This window comes from Acomys russatus, chromosome 3 (assembly GCF_903995435.1).
Source record: "Acomys russatus chromosome 3, mAcoRus1.1, whole genome shotgun sequence".
NCBI classification, from domain to species: Eukaryota; Metazoa; Chordata; class Mammalia; order Rodentia; family Muridae; genus Acomys; species Acomys russatus.
The window spans coordinates 10,129,028-10,153,619 of NC_067139.1; the positions used below are offsets into that span (position 1 = coordinate 10,129,028).

The 24,592-nt window shown below is 47.8% G+C and overlaps 1 protein-coding gene across 1 annotated transcript in view; it reads left to right on the forward strand.

Moving 5' to 3' along the window:
• The window catches only part of Kiaa0319 (KIAA0319 ortholog), a 54,675-nt gene that overhangs the window by 13,253 nt on the left and 16,830 nt on the right, over positions 1-24,592 (forward strand). Inside the window, exons 3-15 of the mRNA XM_051169364.1 lie at positions 884-1,653; positions 2,860-3,049; positions 5,425-5,523; positions 6,209-6,306; positions 8,017-8,104; positions 10,893-10,985; positions 13,194-13,326; positions 14,428-14,660; positions 17,042-17,161; positions 19,240-19,372; positions 20,921-21,069; positions 22,031-22,182; positions 23,926-24,064. Coding sequence (XP_051025321.1) covers positions 884-1,653; positions 2,860-3,049; positions 5,425-5,523; positions 6,209-6,306; positions 8,017-8,104; positions 10,893-10,985; positions 13,194-13,326; positions 14,428-14,660; positions 17,042-17,161; positions 19,240-19,372; positions 20,921-21,069; positions 22,031-22,182; positions 23,926-24,064 — 2,397 coding nt within the window. The remainder of the gene's footprint in view (positions 1-883; positions 1,654-2,859; positions 3,050-5,424; positions 5,524-6,208; positions 6,307-8,016; positions 8,105-10,892; positions 10,986-13,193; positions 13,327-14,427; positions 14,661-17,041; positions 17,162-19,239; positions 19,373-20,920; positions 21,070-22,030; positions 22,183-23,925; positions 24,065-24,592) is intronic.

Sequence of the window (24,592 nt, forward strand, 5' to 3'; positions counted from 1 at the left end):
CAGGTTGAGGGGGCACTTTCTGTCAAATCTAATAACCTAAGTTGATTTCTTGAGACCTATATAGTTAAGGGAGAGAGACAACTCCCGTATAGATTGTCTTGCAACGTTCATGGTACATATGTGTGTGTGCATGCACACATAAAAACAAATAAATGTAAATCATTTTTAAAAAAATCTTCATTGTGACAGTTCATATATCATGGTTGTATACCATGTTCCTCTCCTGTGCCCCCTCCTCCCAAAGTGTGCTTTTCCTTTCATAGTATGTATGCATGCATGTATGTATATATGTGTGTATGTGTATGTGTGTACATATATGTTTATATGTGTGTATGCATGCATGTATGTGTGTGTGTTTATATGTGTGTGTATGTATGCATGTGTGTGTCTGTATTGTTTGTATGTGCATACGCATGCATGTATCTATGTATGTGTATGCATACAACTTAAATCCAGATTCTGCCTGTGAGGGGAAACATGGCCGTCTGTCAGCCATCATCCTCCCCTTCCCCTTCCTTTCAGAGCCCTCTTCCTCCTGTAGTCTCCCTTCTACTTTCATGTCCTATGTGTGTGCATATGTGTGCAGATATGTCATATAACCTAAGTCTAGATACTGCATATGAACTCTGGTTTGATTTGATTTCTTGAGACCAGGACCCATGTAGCCCAAGCATGCTGGCTCCGGCTCTCAAGGACAACCTTGAGGGGACCGTCCTGCCCCCACCTCCAGCGTGCCGACATTACAAGCATAGGGTGCAGCTTGGATATTTCCCTGAATGTTTATTAGCCATTTGTGTTTCTTCTTTGGAGAGCTGAGCAATTCCTTTGTCTACTTACCGATTTGACTTTTGGTGTTGACGCCTGGTACTGCTCTGGTCTTCAGGTGGCAGCTCTCAGCAGTGCAGCGAGGGGAGGACTTACTCCAGTTCCATCATTTCACCCAGCCTGGAAACCGTTAGAATCATGCGGGTATCACAAACCTTTTCCGTGGGAGTCTGCACAGCCGCTTGCTGTGACCTGCCTAGCTGTGACCTGGCCTGGTGGTTTGAGGGTAGCTGCTACCTGGTGAGCTGCCTGCGCCAGGAGAACTGCGAGCCTAGGACCACAGGCGCCATCCGGTCTTACCTCACTTTTGTGCACAGACCTCTCCAGAGGCCCGAGCTGAACTACGGAGATATGATGCTGGGCAGGGGGTTCCCCTCAGGAGCTTGGGGAGATTCCCTTGAGGACCTCAAGAGGGACTTGCCCTTTCTAGGCAAAGACAGGGGACCAGAGGAGACTGCTGAGTACCCAGATGAATTCAAGGAACTGGAGCAGGGCCTCTTGGAGCCCTCCAATCAACAGGACCCCAGAAGCAGCGAGGAGTACCCGGACTGGAGCTTGTTGCCAGGCAACGAGGGAGGTTTCAATGCCTCGGCTGCAGGAGACAGCTCAGCAGCTTCCACGGAGAAGCTACAGGACACCATGTCACACCCTCTGGACCAGGAGCACCTGCAGGCCCTGAAGGAGTCGACTTGGTCCCCCACGCCCACACACTCCGCAGAGAGCAGTGTGTGGCCCACTTCTGTGACTGCTTTACCTGCAGGAGTGGGGCTGGATGGAGAGGAGACGTTACAGCTCGGAGGGCAACCGAGCAATACCTCTGGAAAAGAGGTGGGTGTGTTCGAGATGTGCTGAGGTGGGCAAGGGAAGGTGCACACGGCTGAGTCTTGCCGGACGCTTTTCAGGCTGGAGGAACCCAAGGGCACTGCCTCGGGTTGATGTAAGAGGATCAAAGTTGCCAGAGCCTCACCGGAAGCAGAGCAGCTGGAAAATAAAAACTCTCAAAGGAGCTAGGGAGGTAGAGCTGTCAAGGAGCACAACTTGTTAGGATGGCTGGAATAAAATATTTAAAAAACAAACCGCAGGACTGGGGTGGAGAATAACCCAAGGTCCATAACCCGAGTTTTCGCAGCAGCAGCAACAACAGCAAAGCCTGAACTGGGACCGTGTTAGTAGAGACCCTGCAGTGCTCAGACATGGCTGATGGGGCACACAATGCCACACACAAACAGTGATACATACCATCCCCAAGCAGGTGACCCAGCAGGACTAGGGGGCACTTCAGAGGAATGCGCACATTTCTCCTTCCGAAAGACAGTTGCACAGCGGCGTTATTCAGGCCACAGCACCATTGAACAGGACAGCCAGAGATACCCAGCCAGTCTTGTAAAGGGTGAAGGGCATGCCAGTTCCTCCTGCTGCTCACCCCGCTCCTTTCTCATCTCCCCCCTTCTCCTCTTCCCCCCTTTCTCTTCTCCCCCTCCTTTCTCCTCTCCCCCTCCTTTCTCCTCTCCCCCTCCTTTCTCCTCTCCCCCCTCCTTTCTCCTCTCCCCCTTTTCTCTCCTCTCCCCTCTCCTTTCTCCTCTCCCCTCCCCTCCCCTCCTTTCTCCTCTCCCCCCTTCTTTCTCCTTTCCCCCTCCTATCTCCTCTCCCCTCCCCTCCTTTCTCCTCTCCCCCCTCCTAGCTCTTTCCTCCTCCTCCATCTCCTCTTGCCTCCTCATTTTCTCTTTCTTTGAAACAAGCTCTTGCTATACAGCCCAAGTTCACCTCAAAATATGCAATCCCACTGCCTCAGCCTGTTGAGTGCACCCATTAGGAGCCCACACCCCCCACCTAGCACTGATATTATTCATGAGTCATCACTCCCCTGGCCTGCCCACCTACTCTTCCTCCCCCTCACCTAAAAACCATCCCATCGTGGCTTGGATCCCAGTGCATGAATTTGGAGCGAGTGGGCACAAAACAGATTTTGTATTGTTCAACCCAAATAGGCATTTTTTTTTCATAACAATATGCTCTTGTTAATTTATCCCTTAGGTTCTAGTGCCTTCCCATAATCCTTCCCATGCCAGCCTGGAGTCCAGCCCAGCCACGATGGAGAAAAGTTCCATTTCCACAGTCACTTCATGGAATACAGAAGGCAGCACCCCAACATTTCCCACCAGTACAGTCCTCCCTGGGCTAACCCCACCAGCATGGCCCGTGTCACCTACAACCTCCAGGACAGGTAACTTGAAAAATATAATTATAAGGCATTTACTGAAGAGGCAGAATCCAGCAGTGACAATGTGTTTAAGGTTTACTCCTCCCCTCGGCCGCAGCCTTAAGAGAGACACATAGCAGACATCATGCTAATGTCACCAGAGCTAAAGATAAATCACCTGCTGTCGTCTCCCTCTGGCTCTGTGCGGCAGGGGAGGAGACTGACAGGTGAATGGATGGGTCCAATACCCTATGGAAAATGCCTTGAGACATTGCTATGGCAACAGGGGTGGTTACCTTACTTACCTACCAGGAGTGCCAGGGAGCCTTTCTGGAGGAGGGACTGGCAGGTCAGGGAGAGCCAGCTCACACGGGGCTGGCCTGTTCTGTAGCAACACATGTTTTAACAGGAGTGAGTGTTATGTATACTTCTGGTTAGTGAACTTTCAGCAAGAACACAAGGCAGCTGGGTTTCTATTTGGGGTGATCTCAGTGGGGAGATAAGGGAACTGCAGAAAGCTGTCCTGGTGCTGGGGAGCAGGAGAAACATGGTGGATCTGAAGGGCCTGCAGTGTTCCGCAGCTTCCGATGGCTCTCTCCATGGGAAAGCACGGGTCTTGAGGGAACTTCAACAGCATGAGTGATCTCCTCCATCACGTGTGCAAGAGAGCAAGACCCACCACACTTTGGAGGAACCAGAAGAAAATGGGTTGGCTAGAGCTGGTTTTGTGGGAGAGGAGGGCAAGGTGGGAATCTGGAACAGGAAGGATTGTCTAGGCTAAGTTCACTGAGGTGGGGAGACCTTAACGGTGAGCAGTGCCATTCTGTGGGTCAGAGCCTGGATGGCATCAAAAAGAACAGGTGAGCCAAGCACCAGCAATTCATCTCTCTCTGCTTCCTGACTCGTGGACACAGTGAGCTGCTCACACACCAGCTGCCTCACTTTCGGGCTGTTTAGCATTCCCTGCCTTAATGGAGTGTGTGAGTGCCTCTCACAGAGTGAGGCAGAACAAACCGATCCTTCCTCAAGTTGCTCCTGTCACATATTTGTTACAACAAGAAAGTTAAACAAAAACTAAAATAAGACCTCTGTCCAGAAGGTCAGTTGGGGGCGGGGTGGGGGGAGGGGAATGCTTCCAACATCATCTTGAATATGAGGGCGGCTGTAGCAACAGCCCAGTTCAAAGACTGAGCTGTACTGAGTGCGGCATGAGGGCTCAGCTACATTGAGACTTGACTGGTGTTCGGGGTGCGTCCTGAACCAGAGCTTCTCAGTTTTGATTCCCTGGTGCTCCTTTGTGGTGAAAGAGAAGCTGTGTGGGGGAAGAGAAAGCTGTGTGGGGAAGAGAAGCTGTGTGGGGAAGGGAAGTTATGTGGGGAAGAGAAGCTGTGTGGGGAAGAGAAGCTGTGTGGGGAAGAGAAGCTGTGTGGGGAAGGGAAGTTGTGTGGGGAAGACAAGCTGTGTGGGGAAGGGAAGCTGCCCTGGGATTGAGCTCCCTGGGTGCTATTGGTGATATGGGAATGTTGGGATATCTTTAAGAATGACCGGCCTAGCTGGGCATGGTGGTGCATGCCTTTAAACCCAGCACTCCGGAGGCAGAGGCTGGTGGATCCCTGTGAGTTTGAGGCCAGCCTGGTCTACAAAGAGAGTCCAGGACAGCCAGGGCTACACAGAGAAACCCTGTCTTGAAAAACAAACAAACAAAAAGAATGCACAGCCTTTCGAAGCTCTTTGTAAGCGCTCGGCTCTCAACTCAACACAATAGTTTACTCTGAGCCAAATATGAACAACAGTAAATTGAATGCCCAATTGAGGCAAACCTACAAAACCACAATAGGACTATCTCAATGCCATTCAGGTTGCACAGTGAATGAGCTCTGTTGCATTAGCAGGTAAGTGCTTCTCATGAGAGTTAGTGTCCCTGTTGCTGGAATTAAATTACCTTTTTATACTGAGCTTGCCTGGACTTCCTATTGGAAAGGCTCCAAGAGCAAAGCCATTAGCAGCCATTTGTGAAGATCTCCCACCTGCGAGCAGCATGGCTAATGACAGGACACGGAGACACTTAGGACCACTCTGGACCTTTTTATAAGGACCACTCACCAGGGAGCCAGGAAAAGCTGCTTGTCACTGAGAAAACGAATTCAATCAGCTGTTGGTAAAACTGCCACCCAACACATGGCTTCTTCTGAATGATTCTTTTCTTCACAGTGGCAAGTCATGTAAGAAGTTTTAAATTTACAAATTCTATCTTCCAGCATAGCAGAGCACACTGACCTTGGGTGGAGTGCCATAAAATTATATGAGGAATGATCATTGGAAGAACAGGTATATTATGGAGATGTAGTTAAAGCCGTTGTATTACATAATGGCACGCACTGTTTCTAATTAACTTTTAGTTGAGGCGCTTGCCGTGTCTGTTGGAGGTAACCTAGTTATAACCTTACCGGACGATGAAGCAGAACTGAAGGCCTTCGTTGAGCCAGCGCCCCCTGCAGGTGAGAGTTCGATATTCTTGGTGATTCAGGCAGTGGTAGCGCTGGAACCGTCTCTCCCAGGGCCGGTCTCCGCAGACCATCAGCCTGATGCATTTTCCCACAACATTCCGCAGGGGGAGATAGGCAAAGTTTACTGAGTTGGCATAAATGCAGTAGCTGTCTAGAAAGTTCAATATAGTAACTTTGTGTCTTTAAACAAAGTTCTGGAAAGATCAACTGAGTTGAAACCTGTTTGCCTTTCATCAAGAGGAGAAAAGTTAATTAAGTTTAAGTGTCCGTTGAGCTGGGCTGCGGGCCTTTGATGTCAGCACTAGGGAAGCAGAGCCATTCTGATCACTGTGAGTTCAAAGACTACATAGTGACTTCCAGGCCAGTCAGAGCTACATAGCGAGAGCCTGTCTCCAAAAAAGGTTTTTGAATGTTAACCATGAGGTTGTGGAGGTTTAATTTTTTAGCCTCTATTTTCTATCATTTGTATATTATGATCAATTTGTTTTTGTGTTTGTTTCTCTTTATTTACAAAGACAGAGGCCTTGTGATTCCTCACCAGGCTGAGGGTTGGAAGCAGAACTCGGTGTATCTAAGGCAGTTGATACTGCTGTCGGGTTAAGGCTCTCACCTCCTTAGGGTTGTAAGGCAACCTCTCAGAACTGATGAAGCATTCACATTTCTCATTTGCCCTCAGACACAGCTTACAGCTATGAATGGCGTTTACTGAGCCACCCTGTAGCCTTCCGAGGTCAAATCAAACAGGAGAACAGGCCGACTCTTCACCTCTCTCAAGTAAGTAGCAAGGCAGGTTAATGCACCTCAGAAGGCAGTTGGCAACACCTTCGCTGTTGAACGCAGTTCCCTTTTAGGATTAAGAGGGAATGAAGAAGCCAGGCAGGGTGGCCTGTGTCTGCAGTCCCAGCTACCGGGGAAGTGAGGCAAGAAGATTGTTTTACCCCAGAAACTCAAGGTCAGCCAGGGTGACATAATCAGATATCCCATCTAAAAAAAAAAAAAAAAAAAAAAAGGAAAAAAAAAAGTCAGAAAGTTATAATTAAATAAAATAAAACTCAGCCAGGCAGATGGGTGGCTCTTCTTCCTTTGAATGGCTTGCCATATCAGCGCAGGAGAAAGAGGCTGGGGGCCCATGCTGTGTAGTAGGTTCCAAGCCTGGGCTCTAATTCTTGCACTCTTTATTATAGAGGGACTTTCTGCAGACCTACCAGTGGTAGAAGTAATGACATGAGGCTGCTATATGATTTAAAGCTCAGGGCGTTTGCTTGGACAACCTCCCAGCTGGCTCATCCAACTTAACCTGACTTTTCTTGCCCACAGCCCGGGGCATGTGGCTAGCTTTCTCTGCTTGCTTCTGTTTCCCCCCCCCCCCCCCCTTTGTGGCTCAGAAGTCCTGCCCTCTACTTCCTGCCCAGATATTGGCCAGCAGCTCTTTATTACAACCAGTCATCAGCGATACAATTCTAGATTGCTGCCAGGCATGGTGGTTCACGCCTTTAATCACAGCACGTAGGAGGCCAAGGCAGAAGGATCCCTGTGAGTTCGAGGCCAGCCTGGTCTGCACGGTGAATTCCAGGACAGCCAGGGCTGCACAGAGAAACCCTATCTTGAAAAAACAAATGAACAAACAAACAAACAAAAACCCAAAACAAAACAAAAAACAAAAACAACAACAAAATTCTAGATTGCCTCTAGACTTATGGGCTGTCTGACCTTTAAATATCTGAGCGGGTGTGTAAGGACACTTTTTTTTTTTAAACAAATGTAAAGCCCATGATGGGTCATAGAAATGACAATGCCAAGATCCTGTCAGCACTTAACTCTCTGGGTTCAGAATTAACAATTGAAAATACAGAAACACACCTATATACAAAGTAAAGAGAGGTCACCCCACACTTTATAGTGTCTTGGGTGTCCTTCAGGCACATTCTCTGAGTTTTCGGCAGTTTCAGTCTAGTTCACAAATTGCTTAGATTATCAAATACCACACTACTCACAAGACACCACATACCGCTTTCTTGGCTCTGAGGAGTAAAAGTACGTTGACTTACTAGCTAGAGGGCTGGTTCAAGGCGGTACTAATCCCCATGCCTTACCAGCTCACATCACTGCTGCATGACTGCTCTGTCTCTTAAAAGTGTGGTACCCAGACCTCTGCCAGTAACTCTGTGGACCTGCATGTTAGAAACGCATGAGTCCAGATTGTCTCAGGTCAATGCAGAGTCCTTGCTTGAGCCATGTGAGGCCCCATCCATAAACCCCAAAATACAGCATGGTTCCATGCATACCCATCTGAGAGCTGATGTCCTTGGCTGATATAAGGCCTGTGGTATCTGTTACTAAGCAACAGGCCTATGTCGGTGTCCTAGAGCACCGCTCTCAAATGGGTAGCCGTCTCAGACAGACTGAAACGAGGTGTAGCCTCTCCTAGGCAGCAGGAGCCTGTGTCTTTGGATGCTCACCTGTGTGTCTGTTTTCACGTTGCAGTTGTCTGTGGGACTCTATGCCTTCAGAGTGGCTGTTTCTAGTGAGAATGCATTTGGAGAAGGATATGTCAATGTTACTGTGATGCCAGGTGAGTCTGTTGGGAAAATGGCCTCTTGGCTGTGCTAGTCTCAAGTTCTGGCACCTGGATGGCATGGGGGTATAACTGATGGATGTGGCTACTCCATTGCATGGCGAAGGGGAGGCTTTTATTGTAGGAGAAAGGTGGGGAGAGGGTGGGATCTGGAAGAGTCCAGAGCAGTGAGAAAATGAAGTAGACTGAACACAGCAGACTAGACATGGCCAGGGCTCTCTGTGAGAGAGAGGAGAATAGCAAGGAACGGAGAATAGAGGAAACACAGCACGAGAAGCAGGAGCAGACTGTGGGGGAAAACAGTGAGAATAGCAGGGTTATACGGAGACCGAGCATCTGGGGTGAGGGAAGCCAGTGACTTGGAGGGAGTTTAGGGAAGGGATGAACTGAGAAGAGTGACAGTGCTAGCACGGGCTTTGTTACAGGTAGTTGTGACAGCTGAGGGAGCCAAGAAGCCAGAGTGGGCTTTGATATGCTGATAGGCACCACAGGGTGGCCGTGTGCCCTGTCTGCCAGAGGCAGCGGTGTTATATATAAAAATTAAGGCAGATGCTAGATAGAAGGTACCAGGCAGCAGATGTTATGTTACATGGAGTTTATTAAATGAGCATGGGGGGGGGGGAGGTAGGGGGGAGGTGCCTCAGATAGAGAGAGAAAGGAGAGAGAGAGGAAGTGTAAAAAGCTGACTGAAGAGGTTAGAGGTGAACGGCGGAGCCGTACAGAGGGATGAAATCACACCATGCAACAGATCCACTTAAGACATTTAATAGGGAGATACAGGAACCATCTCTAGAGACACAGGTGCAGGGGGCGGGGGGAGGAGAGGGAGAGAGAGAGATAAAGAAGTAATGAAAGGTAGAGAGGAGCTAGAGAGGTAAAAAACAAAGTAGAGAGAGAAGTAAAAAAGTAAAAAGAGATAGATAGAGATAAAGAGGTAGAGAGCTCTAGAGAGGGGGAGAGAGAGAGAGAGCCATGTGGAGGGTCTGTTCTTTTATGTGGTCCAGGGCAGGGCCACGCCCCCGTGGCAGGTAAGCAGTGACATCACAGGTAGACGGACTGTAGCAGATTCCTAACAAAGCGGAAAGACTCCCTTTGGCTTCACAAGTTCCTGAGGAGTGCTGGCTTTTCTCTAACCATCACAGATTCTATAGTCCAAGTTGAGCTCCTTGATCGAGGTTTGCACTGCCTTTTGGTGTTTGGATCAGACAGCTTTTAAACACATATTCTTTTATTTTTACCTTAGACACTGACTTAGAGTTGTATTGCCATGAAGAGACACGATGACCAAGGCAACTGTTAAAAGGCAGCTCTTATAAAAGGAAGGCAGTTGTCCGGGGCTTGCTTACAGCTTCAGAGGCTTAGGCCATTAGCATTGTGGCAGGGAACATGGCAGCTTGAACGCAGGCGTGGTATGGTGCTGGAAGAGTAGCTGAAAGCTTTACATCCTGATGCACAGGCAGGCAGGCCAGCAGGCAAGGTGGGCGTGGGGGCTGGGCCTCAAAGCCCATCCCCAGTGACAGGCTGCCTCCAGCAAGGCCACACCCACTCCCATCATGGCCACGCCCCTAACCCTTCTCAACAGTTCCACTCCCTGCTGAGTAGTTAGTCATTCAAATATATGAGTCTTTGGGAGTTATTCTCATTTAAGGCACCATTGTAGAGAAAACATGCAAGGATTATGTTTGGCCTTTCTGTCTTTGTTTTCTTTTGCTTTTTATATAAGTCTAGCATTCACTTGCCGTGGCTACTCAATTAAACATGGTAACTGCTTGCTCTTCTGGAATGAGGACACACTGTACCTTGGCCGTCCCTCTCCAATATCCACTTTCTTTCCTCACAGTTCAACTTTCATGTAGGATCATGGTTATTTCAAATGTGTTCATCTGTGCTTCTAGAGGATCGGGGGCACATGTGTGTCATGGCCTACCAAGCTCGTCCCTGGGTCATAGTGCAGTGCATTATGGGTGTGGGTTAGAGGAGGTGACTTTTGGTCCTGGTAGGCACATCCCACTCTGTGTCCTGGTCTCCGGCTCCCACTTACCCATCAGCTCAGCTGAGCCATTGGCCTGCATCATCATGCTTGTAGCAACTCTACCTCCTACCCATCTCTCCAGGCCTGCCAGCTCTACCTTTCTCACAGTCTACTTATTACGGCTGAACTCTAGTGATGGTGGTAAGGCCTCCAGTCAAAGATTCAAGATCTTCTTCATGGCCTTGGGATGTAGGTTGGTTGTAGAATGCCTGCCCAGCACTGAACACACCTATATTCGCCCTGTAATCCTAGCACCTGGGAGGCACAGGCAGGGGGATCAGGACTTCGAGGCCATCCATAGTGAACTGCAGGCTTCTTCTTTTCTGTAATCACTGCACACATCCCATAACTCGCCTCTTGCCTCTGAGATTACCTATAGAAATGTAAACTGACAGACAATCCACAGGAGGGGTTTAAAACTTTACAGAGTTCTGCACAGTTGAGACGTGGAAGGATGAAGACCTCTATAGGATGTTTAGAACAAGCTTTTAGAGCCTTTAATCCCAGCACTTGGCAGGCAGAGGCAGGTGGATCGCTGTAAGTTTGAGGCCAGTCTGGTCTACAAAGTGAGTCCAGGACAGCCAAGACTATACAGAGAGACCCTGTCTCGAAAAACAAAAAACAAACAAACAAAAAAAGCTTTTAGAAAGAGGATGCCTTTGCTTGTGTGTGACTGGCATGTGTTATTGATGTAGGCTTACCTGCTGTCTGTTTTTTGTTTTGTTTGTTTGTTTGTTTTTTCCTGTCCCACAGCTGCAAGAGTCAACCAGCCACCCGTAGCTGTTGTTTCTCCCAAGACACAAGAGTTCACTGTGCCTTTGATCTCAGCCCTGATTGATGGCAGCCGTGTGTATCCTCCATGTTTCGGTGGTCTCTGGTGTTTGTGCTGTCAGATTGAGCTGCCTGCGTCAAGGCCAAGAAGATCTACGGTTACACCGTGACAAAACGGTGTCTTCCTGTCCTAGGCTATCCAGCTTCCAGCTGGGAGCGGGAGCATGCCTGTAATCCTAGCGCTTGGGTGGCAAAGGCAGGAGACTTGGGCATTCAAGGTCATCTTCAGCTCCTTAGGGAGTTCCAGGCCAGCCCAAGATACATGGGACACTGTCTAAAACAAAGTACAAACAAAGAAACACAGTGTTCTTTAAAGTCAGATGTTTGACTTGTAATTCAAATAATTACTAAAGATTCTCTTATGAATCATTTAGCATTTATAATATTAGCAATTAGACAGAACCTTTAAATATGGGTGAGGTTTGCTTTAGTGAGAGTGTGTAGTATTTTGCTTACGAATTTATTCAGAATTACTTTAAGTAGAGGATGAGGGTAGTATAACTTCATGTGTCCAACCAGGCACAGTGGCTCATGCCTGTAATCCCAGCACTCAGGGAGGCAGAGGCAGGCGGATTGCTGTGAGTTCGAGGCCAGCCTGGTCTACAAAGCCAGCCTAGGACAGCCAAGGCTACACAGAGAAACCCTGTCTTGAAAAACCAAAGCTTCGTGCGTCTCTACAAATGAGAATAGCCTGTGAGCACATGCAGTATTCCCCTGGTTTAACAGTGTGATGTGCTCAGCAACTGCTTTCATGTTCATTTAGCCACAAAGTTAACCCCGTGTCCTGCCGAGAGTGAAAAGCCGTGGTGGTCAGGGCTTGTCACTCAGGAGTGTTGCTCTGTCTCCTAGTCTGCAGATGTGGACATCGCAATGATGTGACTGCTCACATCAATTCAGTGTCACGTCCACGTCCTCCACCCACTACAACCCGAAATCCAGCCCCTTTGTCCGTTTGCCTGCTCTCTCACGCAGCTCAGGCTGGCACCATACTTGCTATGCACTTTAGGTTGACCTTGACCTCCTGTTGCCCTTTTGACCCTTTCCAAAGTGCTGGGATTATAGGAACGTGTGCCTCTATGCCTGGGTGACAGAGAGCACTTTAAATGGAAATAATATTATGAAAAAAAGACCTCACAATATTTTAAATCTTTTGACTCAGCATAGCTTAGTTACAAAAACCACACAGGATTATTAGTCAGCCACATAAACTAATTCCCTAAATGAATGTGATGAAAAGCCAGCTTTCTGAGGTCTATACAAATCTATGGTCCTATAAGACATATTGTTGCTCTCTTTTATCATTTAAATAATATGTTTATTTTTGTGATATGGAGATTGAACCTAGGTCTTTGTGGAGGTTAGGCAAACACTCTGTCACTGTGCTGTATCCCCCAGCCATGTTCTTTTGTGAGACAAGGTCTCACTATGTAGCCCAGGCTGGCCTTGAACTTAGGATGATACTCCTGCCTTCGTGTCTTGAACACTGGTGAACTGCCATGCCAAGCCACAGCCCCCTTCTCCCAGGGATCAAACCCAGGGCTTCACATGCATGGTAGCGAAGCACTGTATCACTGAGCTACAGTCCCAGCCGTCTGTTTGTATGTGTGTGTGTGTGCACGTGCATGTGTGCTTGTGTGTATGCATGTATTTGTGCATGCCTTTGTGTGTGTGTGCGCGCGTGTGTGTGTGTGCTCGTGTGTGCGCGTGTGTACGCACCATGGCGCAGGTGCAGAGCTTAGAGTTGCACCTTGTAGGTCCCAGCAGTTAAGACCTCTATCCGTAGCCACAGGTGCCTTTAGCTGCTGAGCCATCTCAGTCCCACCCTGGTTTCTTCTTTAAAGTCGAAAAAATTTATTTTAAGATACAGTTTTTCTCTGGAGTCACAGTTAATCGTTAACGTGGTAACGACATCGGCTAGTTCAGATGTGAGGCTGTTGGTAGCATGTCACTGTCACCAAGGTGAGCGGGAGCTGTGCAACAGCACCTGTCACTCTGCATCTTAAATATTCAGCAGGTTAGACTAGCCCTGCTCAAACCTATGCAAATCTAAAACAAAACAAAACAGTAGGAACTGGGAGCTGGCTACAATGCTTCCTGCATCCGGCTGAGGTCTGCGTGAATGTTTATTTGTACTAAGCACATTTATATATTCAGTAAGTTAATACGCTTTCATCTCACTATTCCCATAACTCATTCTGGATTTTGTTTTCTTCATCTTTGTAGAAAGTACAGATGATACTAAAATAGTGAGTTACCACTGGCAAGAAGTTGACGGGCCCTTCCTAGCAGAGGTGTTTCCAGCTGATGCCCCAGTCTTACGACTGTCGAACCTAGATCCTGGTAACTACACTTTTAGGCAAGTGGGTTCCACCTTCATTGTGTCTACCCAGGACTTCTCTTTTTGACTATTTCTTGAAACCAATGCTTTCTATAAAAAATAAAAGCAATATATCTCTAAGCAGAAGGAAATAAAATATTTCTCCATCATCCATGACCTAAAAGTGGGCTCTCTGGATAGTATGGCGTTTGGGCGCCTTTCCTATTCACGTGCTGCTTTAAGCCTTTTTCTTTTTTCCTAACTTGGATTGAAGTTCTGATGGGAGAGACCCCCGCGGTTTGGTTTGTGGTCAAAGCTCCAGCTGGAGTCTGGCCCTTGTCTGTGTGGAGTTTGTAGGATGTGTGAAAAGAAGCCCAGAAGAGGCAGATGACCCTTCATATACACTTTACCCTGCGGTGTTCTTTCCCAGGTGTTATTCTCAATTATGCAGCTTAGCTCCAAGACACCCTACCGCATGCCCCACCCTCACTGAGGGTGAGTGAGCCAGTGGAGATTGTGCTGTTCTTGGGACCACAGGAGGGATCATTTCTGTATGGGAGGGCCTGGGCAGTTTTCTTTTTCTTTTTCTTTTTCTTTCTTTCTTTTTTTTCTTTTTTGGTGTGTGTGTGTGTAGGTGTTAGCATTTATGTGTATTTGAAAATGCTTAACTCTAAAACCCTTTGCAAACACTCCACTCAGCATCTCAAAGACTAGTAAATTCATAGAAGCTAAGCCTCAATGTGGGGAACATATTATGACTGAAAATAAAACAAATCTGTGGCAACAGAAGCAAAGAAAAGTCTCCGGCCTGTGTGTTTTTCTTAGCCTCATTCTCGAGTTTCTATTTTCACCTCCTCTGAGAGTGGCTAGTCTGAGCATGCGAAGGTGACCACCTGCTTTCAGATGTGTCATAATCCTAGATGTAAGAGCTTCCTTTTCAGGCCTGGTGTGGCGGCACACACCTTTAATCCCAGCACTTGGGAGGCAGAGGCAGGCAGATCTCTGTGAGTTCGAGGCCAGCCTGGGTTGTTACACAGAGAAACACTGTCTTCGAAAAAAACAAAACAAAATAAAAACAAAAACAACAACAACAAAAAAAAAACCACCACCACAACAAAAAACCTCCTTTTTTCTTTATAGATTGACCGTCACAGACTCGGATGGCGCTATTAACTCCACCACTGCAACCCTCATCATCCATGGTCCAGTGGACTACCCACCTGTTGCCAATGCAGGGCCAAATCAGACCATAACCTTGCCCCAAAACACCATCACTCTGAATGGAAACCAGAGCAGCGATGATCACCAGATTGTCCTGTATGAGTGGTCCCCAGGCCCTGGCGGTGAGAGCAAAGAGATGGGCATGCAGGCAAGTCCTCTATCCTGCCTGCATGCAGACTTGTCTCTATCAGCTATCTGTCTGTCTGTCTTTCCATCCATCGGTCTGTCCATCTGTCCATTCGTCAATCCATCTATCTATCATCTATTCTTGGTTCAGGGAGGTTGTTAAATCAGAAAATCTATTTTATAAATTTCTCAAACCATGAAACCGTTGGAAGAGCTTCTAACCTCACAAATCTCCCCCAGGTTTGCATCCCTTGGTCTCACATGCCCAGGTGAGCACAGACCAGCAACCAAGCAGTCCATCCTGCTGTTTCAACCAGATCGTGAGGTCAGTCAGGAAGGGGAGCTGACTCAGTATTTAGTAGAGCAGTATTTAAGTCTTGGGATCTAACCTCATTACCAGAAAAGCAGTTATTATTTTGTTTGCCCTGTTTACTGACATCTGTACTATCTTGTCTACATCTAACATCTAGAAGTTTCTTTTAAAGAGTATCTTTGTGATTTGTGTGTGTTGCTAAGGATCAAACCTAGGGCTTTGTGTACGTTAGACAGATGCTCTACCATACGAACTACGGCTCCTGCCCAATCTGTTCAAACCTTGAAGTGCATTTGTCTAAAGACAAAATAATGTGCAACCTTTGCTGTAGGTAAGCTGTCTCCTTACTCGGGGTTACTCAGCTTTCTGTTCTCAGGACTGGAATGACAGCGTATACCAGGAGGCCTGGCTGACGCTTTCACTTTAGTGTACGTGTACCAACTCATCCTTTCATTACTAGCATTGTTGGGTCAGGCATCCCGCTGTGGGCAAGCATCTAAATTGTTCTCATGGCTGCGCTGCCCATCGCACATTGTGTTTGGTGAGCATGCAGTGTGGCCTGCTGTGATCTCTGAGGAAGAGATGCTGAGAAGCGGGCTTGCTTGGTGAAGGATGGGCGCCTGTGTCCCCTTAGCAGAGACTACGTGTTTACCGCTCTGGAGGCGGTGGGACCCGGGAGGTTGCACATGAGTAAAGTGTGCAATCACAAGGGCATGCCTCACTTGGCGAACAAGCTGTACATGGCAAATAGGTTTCCATAGAGGCATATAAACAAACACAACAGCCAGTTGTAAGGAGCCATCTGAAGTAAACACCCTTGCCTCTCTCTGCCACACCTGGGAGGAGCATACAAGCTTAATTCAAGAACAGTTTGGTGCTTTCGAAATAACTCTTGGCTTGGTTTCTTGGAGCTTTCTCACATGACACAATCCCTGGACCCCGAAGTTTTATTAGTTTACATTCCTGCAGTGATATGAGGATACGTGACAGACTCAAAATTACATTTTCTTGGGTTTACACCTGCTTTATTTTTCTTCTTTCCTCCAACTCTCCCTCTTTCCCCTCCCCTGACCCCTTTTGGGAGACAGGGTCTCACTACGTAGTACCCGGCTGTCCATCTCTGCCTCCTGAGCGCCGAGATTAAAGGCGTGTGCCACCACACTCTGCTCCTCCCCTTCTTCTTTTAACTTCTGTGTGCACTGAACCCAGCATGTGGCAGGCAAGCACTCCACCACTGAGCAGCATCCCTACTCCTTTTTATATTTTTATTGTCGAGCTCAGGTCTTCCTAAGCTACACACATTGGCCCTGAGCTTGCTTGTATCCCCGGCAGGCCTTGCGTTTGCCCCCCTCTGGCTTCAGTTTCCCAGGAGTCTTTGCTTTCTGTTGCTGTGATAAAGATGGCGGCCAAAGGTAATGTTGGCCAGGAAAAGTCTTATCTCGCCTCACTGGGTGTACTCCGTTATCAAGGGAAGTCAGGGCAGGAACCCAAGACCAGAGCCGGAAGGCAGGAACCAAAGTGGAGGTACACGGAGGTACACTGCTTAAGGCTTGCTCGGCCCACTTTCTCATACAACCGAGAACCTCCTGCCTAGGGGTGGCACCACGGCTGGGTTCTCTAAAATATGTCATCAGTCAAGAAAAGGACACCACACACTTGCCAACAGCCAATTTGATAGAGGCATTTTCTCAACTGCAGTTCCCTCTTCCCAGATGACCCTAGCTTGTGTCAAGTTGAAAAAAATAAAAATGTAACTGGGACACTAAGTATCTGGTGTGGTAGGTCTGCACCATTGCACCCTGCTTGTTTTCAAGCAGGATTTCTGCCTTAAGTAAGACCAGAAGCAACTGCATGGCACACTGTTTCCTAGCACTTTTTGTTTGTTTGTTTTTTGGTTTTTCGAGACAGGGTTTCTCTGTGTAGCCTTGGCTATCCTGGACTCGCTTTGTAGACCAGGCTGGCCTCAAACTCACAGAGATCCTCCTGACACTGCCTCCCGAGTGCTGGGATTAAAGGCGTGCGCCACCACTGCCGGCTCCTCGCACTTCTTTAATGATAGTTTCTTTGTTTTCGTGTTTGCTGTTGTGTAGGGAGTGCAGACCCCATACCTTCACTTGTCTGAGCTGCAGGAAGGAGAGTACACATTTCAGCTGATGGTGACGGATTCCTCGGGACAACAATCTACCACTTTGGTCACTGTGACTGTCCAGGCTGGTAGGTGAGACACAAGTGAGATATGACCCCAGAGATGAAAGCAGAAATGATAACTATACCCTTGGCCTTCAGATATGTCTAACTTGGTGGTAGCATTTTGAGATTCCTGAGCTGGCAGGAAATCAGAGACATGAGAACTGATGTGGCACAGAAAACCAATTTTTCTTTGGGGTTTTGAGCCTTGTCATATGTCTCTAAGCCATAGTGGGAACGACAAAATGAGAGTCATTGCCAGCACCATATGTGTCCTGACTTGTCATGTGATAACTCCTTTGGCTGTTGTACTCCCCTTGGGAGAGTCCCAGGGCATCTTGAGGAGACTGACTGACTGTGTGGCCTGACACTCAGATGCAGCCAGACACTGGGGCTTTGACCCCCACTCACTTAGTAGTCTTATAAAAATACAGGCCTCAAGCCAGGCAAGGTGGCGCATGCCTTTAATCCCAGCACTTGGAAGGCAGAGGCAGGTGGATCTCAGTGAGATTGAGGCCAGCCTGGTCTACAAAGTGAGTCTAGGCCAGCCAAGGCAGCACAGAGAAACCCTGTCTTGGGAAAAAAACATTCAGACCTCTGCCTCGTGGATACAGCCTTCAGGAGACTCACAGGTAGCCAGGCAGACCTTGCTTATAATGGTCTTAGCTTCAAAACGTCTCTATAAAAGGCTTGCTGTTTCCACACCATTACCCAGCACACTGGTGATGGGAACAGTCGCAACTGAAAGACAACTACGTCATTTTTTCTCTCTTTCACCAACTGATTCAGCTAAGCTGTTTAAGGTGCTCTGAGCCAGACCCTAGGGATGTGGAATTAAAAACCTGGCCTCTGCCCTTCCGGGGCTGGGGCAAGTGCCTGCGAAGTGACATGAAATTATTCAGGTGCTTTTCCTCAGTAAAGAAACGAGCCCACATAAAGAGCTCCCACAGAGCACTTGGGTCCATAAATAGCTCAGTTGCCACACTCAGGGCAGATGATCAGGAGGAGAAAGATGGGGAGTGGAGGGCAAGAAGAAAGGCATTTAGAAAGAGGGGACTGGATTCTCAGATACCACAGGTTGAGAGGAGGCTGGGTACATTGAAGAACTAGAGAGAGAGAGAGAGAGAGAGAGAGAAGAGAGAAGAGAGAAGAGAGAAGAGAGAAGAGAGAAGAGAGAAGAGAGAAGAGAGAGGAGAGAGAGGAGAGAGAGAGAAGAGAGAGGAGAGAGAGAGAGCGCAGGAGTGCACCAGGCCTGTGTGTAGGCCAGGATCAGAGTGAGAGGGCCCAGGCCCACAGAGGGACAGGGCTCTTATGAAGGGCTTTGTAGATGATTGCCCCCAGGAAGTCTGGAAGCCACTATGCATACTGAGGAGGACAGTGGGGCAGGGGTGGGGGGGAAGACACTACATCCCCGTAGTAATGGCTGTGGCTATGTGGTGCTTAGCTTGGACATGTGGCTATTTATTTATTTATTTATTTATTTATTTATTTATTTATTTATGCAGGGGAAGAGGAAAAGAAATAGTAGCTATTCATAAAGTTAACACCATGAGTTTTATTTCTTTTTCTTTCAACATTCCACTGAAATATTTTCCTTTGTAAAAATATTTATTTATTTTTATGTGCATGGATGTTTGGCTTACACGTGTCTGTAAAGCTAGAAAGAAGCATTGGAACTGGAGTCACAGACATTTGTGAGCTGCCTCGTGGATACAGAAAATTGAACCCAGGTCTCTCCAACCTACAACTGAAATATTTTCAACATTTGCTATTTAGCAAGTACTGTGCTAGATGGTGGGTTGCAGAGACAAAAGAGAAGCCTATGTACACCGCCTTCTGTTCTCTCTTTTTTCTCCTCCCTAAATTCTTCTTCCTTCCTTCCCATTCTTCCTTCCTCCTCCTCCTCACCGTCCCTCCCTCCCTCTGTCTTGTTTTCTCCTTACCCTCCTTCTCCCCTTCCTCACCCTCCTCCTCCCCTTCCTCACCCTCCTCCTCCCCTTCCTCACCCTCCTCCTCCCCTTCCTCACCCTCTTCCTCCCCTTCCTCACCCTCCTCCTCCCCTTCCTCCCTCTCTTCTTTCTTTTGTGGAATATCTGCAATTCTAGAAAGCAACCAGGCTCCGGTAGCTGTGGCGGGCCCCAGTAAGGAACTGTTCTTGCCGGTGCAGAGTACTACACTGGACGGGAGCAGGAGCAGTGATGACCATGGCATCGTCTGCTACCACTGGGAGCACATCAGGTAGTGGATCCGACAAGGCCGTGTCACTGATGAGGACAGCATCCCTTCCCTGGAGGACTGCATTAAACAACAACTCGGGCTTGTTGAGGAGTCAAGATCTAAGCAGAGAGTAACTGAGCCTTACTGATAAAGATATGTATTACAGGCATGCTGGTGCACTTTGCAATCCCTGCACTTGGCAGGCTGAGGCAGGAAACTCTTGAGTTCAAGGCTAGCCCAAGATACATAGCAGCCCCCCCCCCCCCCCGGCTCCCTATCTCACATAAACAAGCGAACAAATAGATGGTATTGTCCTAGGGAAGGTGGACATTGGTTGGTTGGCACTGGAGGGAAATGGAACCCAGAATAGGCGGACAGGGCTGGCTTGGGGTACGGTGAGCTTCCTGGTAAAAGAGACGTAGAGAAAGCTGCGTTTGGTCTGCTTACACCCAAGCAGCCCTGCGACTGCACACAACAGATGTACAGAGTTCAACGTGGAATTGTATCAGCGTTTGCTGAGCTCTTACCTACTGAGTCTCAATACTACATGGCTTCGGAGGAGGGACCACATCATTCCCATTTTTTGTTTGGTTATTTTGAGACAGGGTTTTACTGTGTAGACCTGACTGGTCTGGAACTCTCTACGTAGACCAGGCTGGCCTTCAGCTCACGGAGCTCCACCTGCCTCTGACTATCCTCTACCTCCCACGTGCTGGGATTTAAGGCAAGTCCACCACGCTGCCCTGGATCATCCCTATTTTAAAGTTTATAAACTCAAGCTGGAAGAAGCCAGCCAAGCTGTGTAGCTTAGGTTTCCTAACAGGAGGAGTCTGCATGAAGACACAAACCTGCGGCTGTCAGAGGACCAAGCCTAGGCTCTCAATGACTAGACGTGATGGTCCATCATCTGGTCAATGCCTTCCTCTTCTACACATGCCCCGAAACTAGAAGAAATGGGAGGCTGGGTATCGTGGTGCAGCGTTTAAGAGGCTGAAGCAGAAAGCTCATCATGAGTTCAAGGCTAGCCTGGGCTACATAAAGAAACCCTATCTAAAAAAAAAAAAAATGAAGAAAAAAATTGAGCTTTTTCTTAAAGTTCCATTTTCTAAAAAGAGTATGTCAGTGGCCTCTCAATTTGAAAAAAAGAAAAGAGGCCGGGTGTGGTGGCGCACGCCTTTAGTCCCAGCACTCGGGAGGCAGAGGCAGGCGGATCGCTGTGAGTTCGAGGCCAGCCTGGTCTACAAAGTGAGTCCAGGATGGCCAAGGCTACACAGAGAAACCCTGTCTCAAAAAACCAAAACCAAAAAAAAAAAAAAAAAAAAAAAAAAAAAAAAAAAAAAAGAAAAAAGAAAAGAAAAGAAAAGAAAGCCCTTTTCCTGGAATCCCGTACAATTTGTTTGAAACTGGCTTTAGCTTTGGCCCTCATGCCAAGCTAGAGAATATGTGTGCATATAAAGTTATCTTAGAACTCCGTAGAAGACCAGATGGTTACTATGGTCAGAAGCACAATCATCTACTAGGGCACAGATCTCATGTCGCACCTTCTGTCTACACACCCCCATTTTACAGAGGCCCCAGTGCAGTGGAGATGGAGGACGTGGACAAAGCCATTGCCACCGTCCGTGGCCTTCAGCTGGGTACCTACCACTTCCGTTTAACTGTGAGAGACCGGCAGGGCCTGAGCAGCACATCCACCCTCACTGTGGCTGTGAAGAAGGGTGAGTGGACGTGGTGACAGGACCTGAGCCTGCCCTGCCTTCCAGCCTCCCAGGTCCCCATGTCAGGTCCTGACTATGCAGCAGTGCTGGCCTTTACTCAGGAGTTCACAGCTGAGTCAGCTCTGCCCAGAGGAGCCAGCCTTCTTTCTCCCTGACGTCCAGTTCACTGAAGTCCTGGCTAGCCGGAGGGAGCGTGTAGAGGAGGAAGACATGAGCCAATATTCTCCAGAGGGAAATAGTGTGGCCTCTTGTTTGCCAAGCAGGTCACTGGGCGGTGACCCTGGCCATGAAAGATCCTGTTCTGGGCCGTGCTTTGCTTTCTACTTTCTTGGAAATTCCAAGAACAGAAATATGTTCAAGTTATATAATTTATTTTCTAAAGCAGAAGTTTTAAAAAATTATGTTTTTATTTAGTGTGTGTGTGTGTGTGTGTGTGTGTGTGTGTGTGTGTGTGTGTGCATGTAGGTCAGAGGACAGCTTTCAGGGAATTAATTTTTTCCAATTACCATGTGGGGCCATCAACCTTGGTGACAAGCACCTTTACCCACTAAGCCATCTAGTTGGCACATATTCCTCTTGCCCCCTTTTTAAAGACACGCTTTTGAACTTCTGATTCCCTTGCCTGATAGGATTACAAGTGTGCGGCATCACACTTGGCTTTATTGGATGATGTAGACTGGACTGAGGCCTTCAAGTACGCTGTATATCATTAGCCTCTATATTAGTTTTTAACTGTACAATTTTCAGTAAAATTACTTTCTTATGTCTGTCTTCCCATTGGACCAAGAGCTGCTCAATGTCTATATCTTATCTTGTAGGTATTTAGGATAGAAAATAATGCTTTGGGGCATCTAAAACAACCTTGGCTACAAGATGGAGCAGTTGTGGGTGTTTTGTGATGTGCCGTTGCTAGTGTTTTAAGTCAATTTCTTTGCTTTTGTTTTTGCTATGTCTGACTTAGAAAATAACAGTCCTCCCAGAGCCCAGGCTGGTGGCAGACATGTCCTTATACTTCCCAATAATTCCATTACTTTGGATGGTTCAAGGTCTACCGATGACCGAGGAATTGTGTCCTATCTGTGGATCCGGGATGGCCAGAGTCCAGCCGCTGGAGTGAGTTCTTGAAGGGTGTGCCCCTCAGCTGTGCACACGGTATCCAGATTAGTCCGGGTGCTCTCCTGGGACAAAAGACCACATGCAGGGTGACTCACTCAAAAAATTATTTTCACATACTTCTGGAGACTGGAAAACGAGGACCACAGTGCCAGCCAGTTTATCTTTGGTGAGGGTCCTCTTGTTGGACCCTGGATGGCCACCTACTTACTACATCTTCATGTGGCAGGGCCAGAAAGGAGGAGATGTGGGCGAGCTGCCCCTATGTCTCTTTATAAGAACACCAATCCTATAAATTAGGCCCCACCCCATAACCTCATTTAACTTTAATTACTCCTTCTAAGTCCTAACTTTAGGTCACATTGCAGATTAGGGCTTGAACATGTGATCTTTCTCTGGTACTGTGTCACCTCCCAGATAAGACTCGTGTGCCTCCATTTTTGAGTATTCTGAGGGATGGAGACACCAGGCAGTTGTTAGGTTTAAGCAAAGCTGAAGTCCATTTCCTGGGCTGACTTTGGGTAGGATAGCAATCCATGCAGGTATACCCACTCATGGTGCTCAGGCCTCTTGTGTCCCGGAAGAGCTGAGAATGCAGCCTAATACATCTGTAGAGAAAATAAAATCTCAGAACTATGAGAAAATACAACATCATGTCACAATGTCAAAAGGTTGTCACCATGAGGGACATGGAAAACCAAGCTTCTGGGGGTGGGGGTGAGGTGGGGTGGGGTGGGGTGACCTTTCTTACTCTTCATCTTCCTACGTTAGTCTTCTTCCATGTCAGATGCATGGGGATTCCTGTTGCCACTTCACAGGGGCAGAGAGTAAATATAGAGATGGAAAGTGACTTGGCCAAGGCCAACAAGCTTAGTCTTAAAGCAAACAAACCCAGACTTTTAGCTTTTGGAAGCCGTTGGGTCACTCTGCCTCTTAGAATTTCTATACATCTCCTTTTTTCCATCGGATCACTGTGAGTTTGAAGCTAGCCTGGTCTACAAAGCGAGTCCAGGACAGCGAAGGCTACACTGAGAAACCTTGTCTTGAAAAACAAACAAACAAACAAACAAAAAGATTTGAGATCTACAGAAGCACTCTTGTAGCTATATGAAGGGCACAGGGAAGGGGGTGAAAATGCCTTGTGCATCCTAAAGTACTCCTAGACTGAGTTCTGTTCAGCTAGATGGTAGATTAGCTTTTAAATGTAATTGCTGTGTGTCTCAGTTCAGATTTCTGACATTTTGTTGCCATCCATGTGGTCAACAAGTACAGACTAAAAAGTCCAAAAGATGTTCCTTTCACTTTTAGGGGCTATGGGCCTGTAGGATGAGTGATCTGTCCACCAAGGCCTTGTGGCCACTTGAGAAGGTGAATATGGTATCCTATGAGGGGACCTGAGGGGAGAGCTTTCTAAAACTCTATTAGACAGTAAGACCATGAAGCTCCAGGCTTTGCCCTGGGGCCTTCAACCTAAGCTCCCCAGTCTCCTGCTGACCAATCAGTTGGTACTTCCTGGAAAGTTGTCTACCAAGTCTTAACTGTGGTCCCTGCACCCCTGGAGTTCCGCTTAAGGAGGAGCTGAAGATTCAAAACCTCAGCCCTGCCCCCTGCTCCATCCCCCTCCCCCCAGCTATATTCCTCACGCACATCCAAAAGCAAGGAACTCAGAGCTCTGAGCCCCACAAAGGCTTAGAAACTGACTTCCATTCTGACAGCTGCCCTGTGGATGCCTTCACTTCTCAGGATGTCATCGGAGGCTCTGACAACGGGCCAGCCCTGCAGCTCACCAATCTGGTGGAAGGAGTCTACACTTTTCACTTGCTGGTCACTGACAGTCAGGGGGCCTCGGACTCAGACATGGCCACTGTGGAGGTCCTGCCAGGTGCGTGTTCAGTGATGTCACTGGAGTGGGAGGACATCTGTTTCTAACTTCTGGTCTTGGCCAGCCCCAGTTTAGTGGTTTTCTTTTTAATTAAAAAAAAAAAATGTGTATGTGCGTTTCTGTCTGTGTGTGGTTTTGTGCATGGATGTACTGTCGTTGGGGGCCAGAAGAGGGATAAGATCCTCTAGAATTGGAGTTAGAGACAGCTATGAACCACTGGGTGTGCGGTGCTGGGAACTGGACTTAGGTCCTCTGGAACAATGATGTGCCTCTTAACCACAGAGCCATCTCTCGAAAGCCCACTTTAGGATTTTTCTATACTTTCCTTTATACCACCAAGAAGATCCCAACTTGTACCTTGTTGATGAGAATTATAGCTGGCAGGAAGATTTTGCCTTCCTGATTTAACATGAAATGACCATGATCAGACTGAGGGAAGACAGCCTCAGTGAGGTGGGTGTAGTGACGCTGAGTGTAAACTGGATTCAGGGAGTGCCCACAAGCAGGAGGACAGCGTTCTCCGGTGCA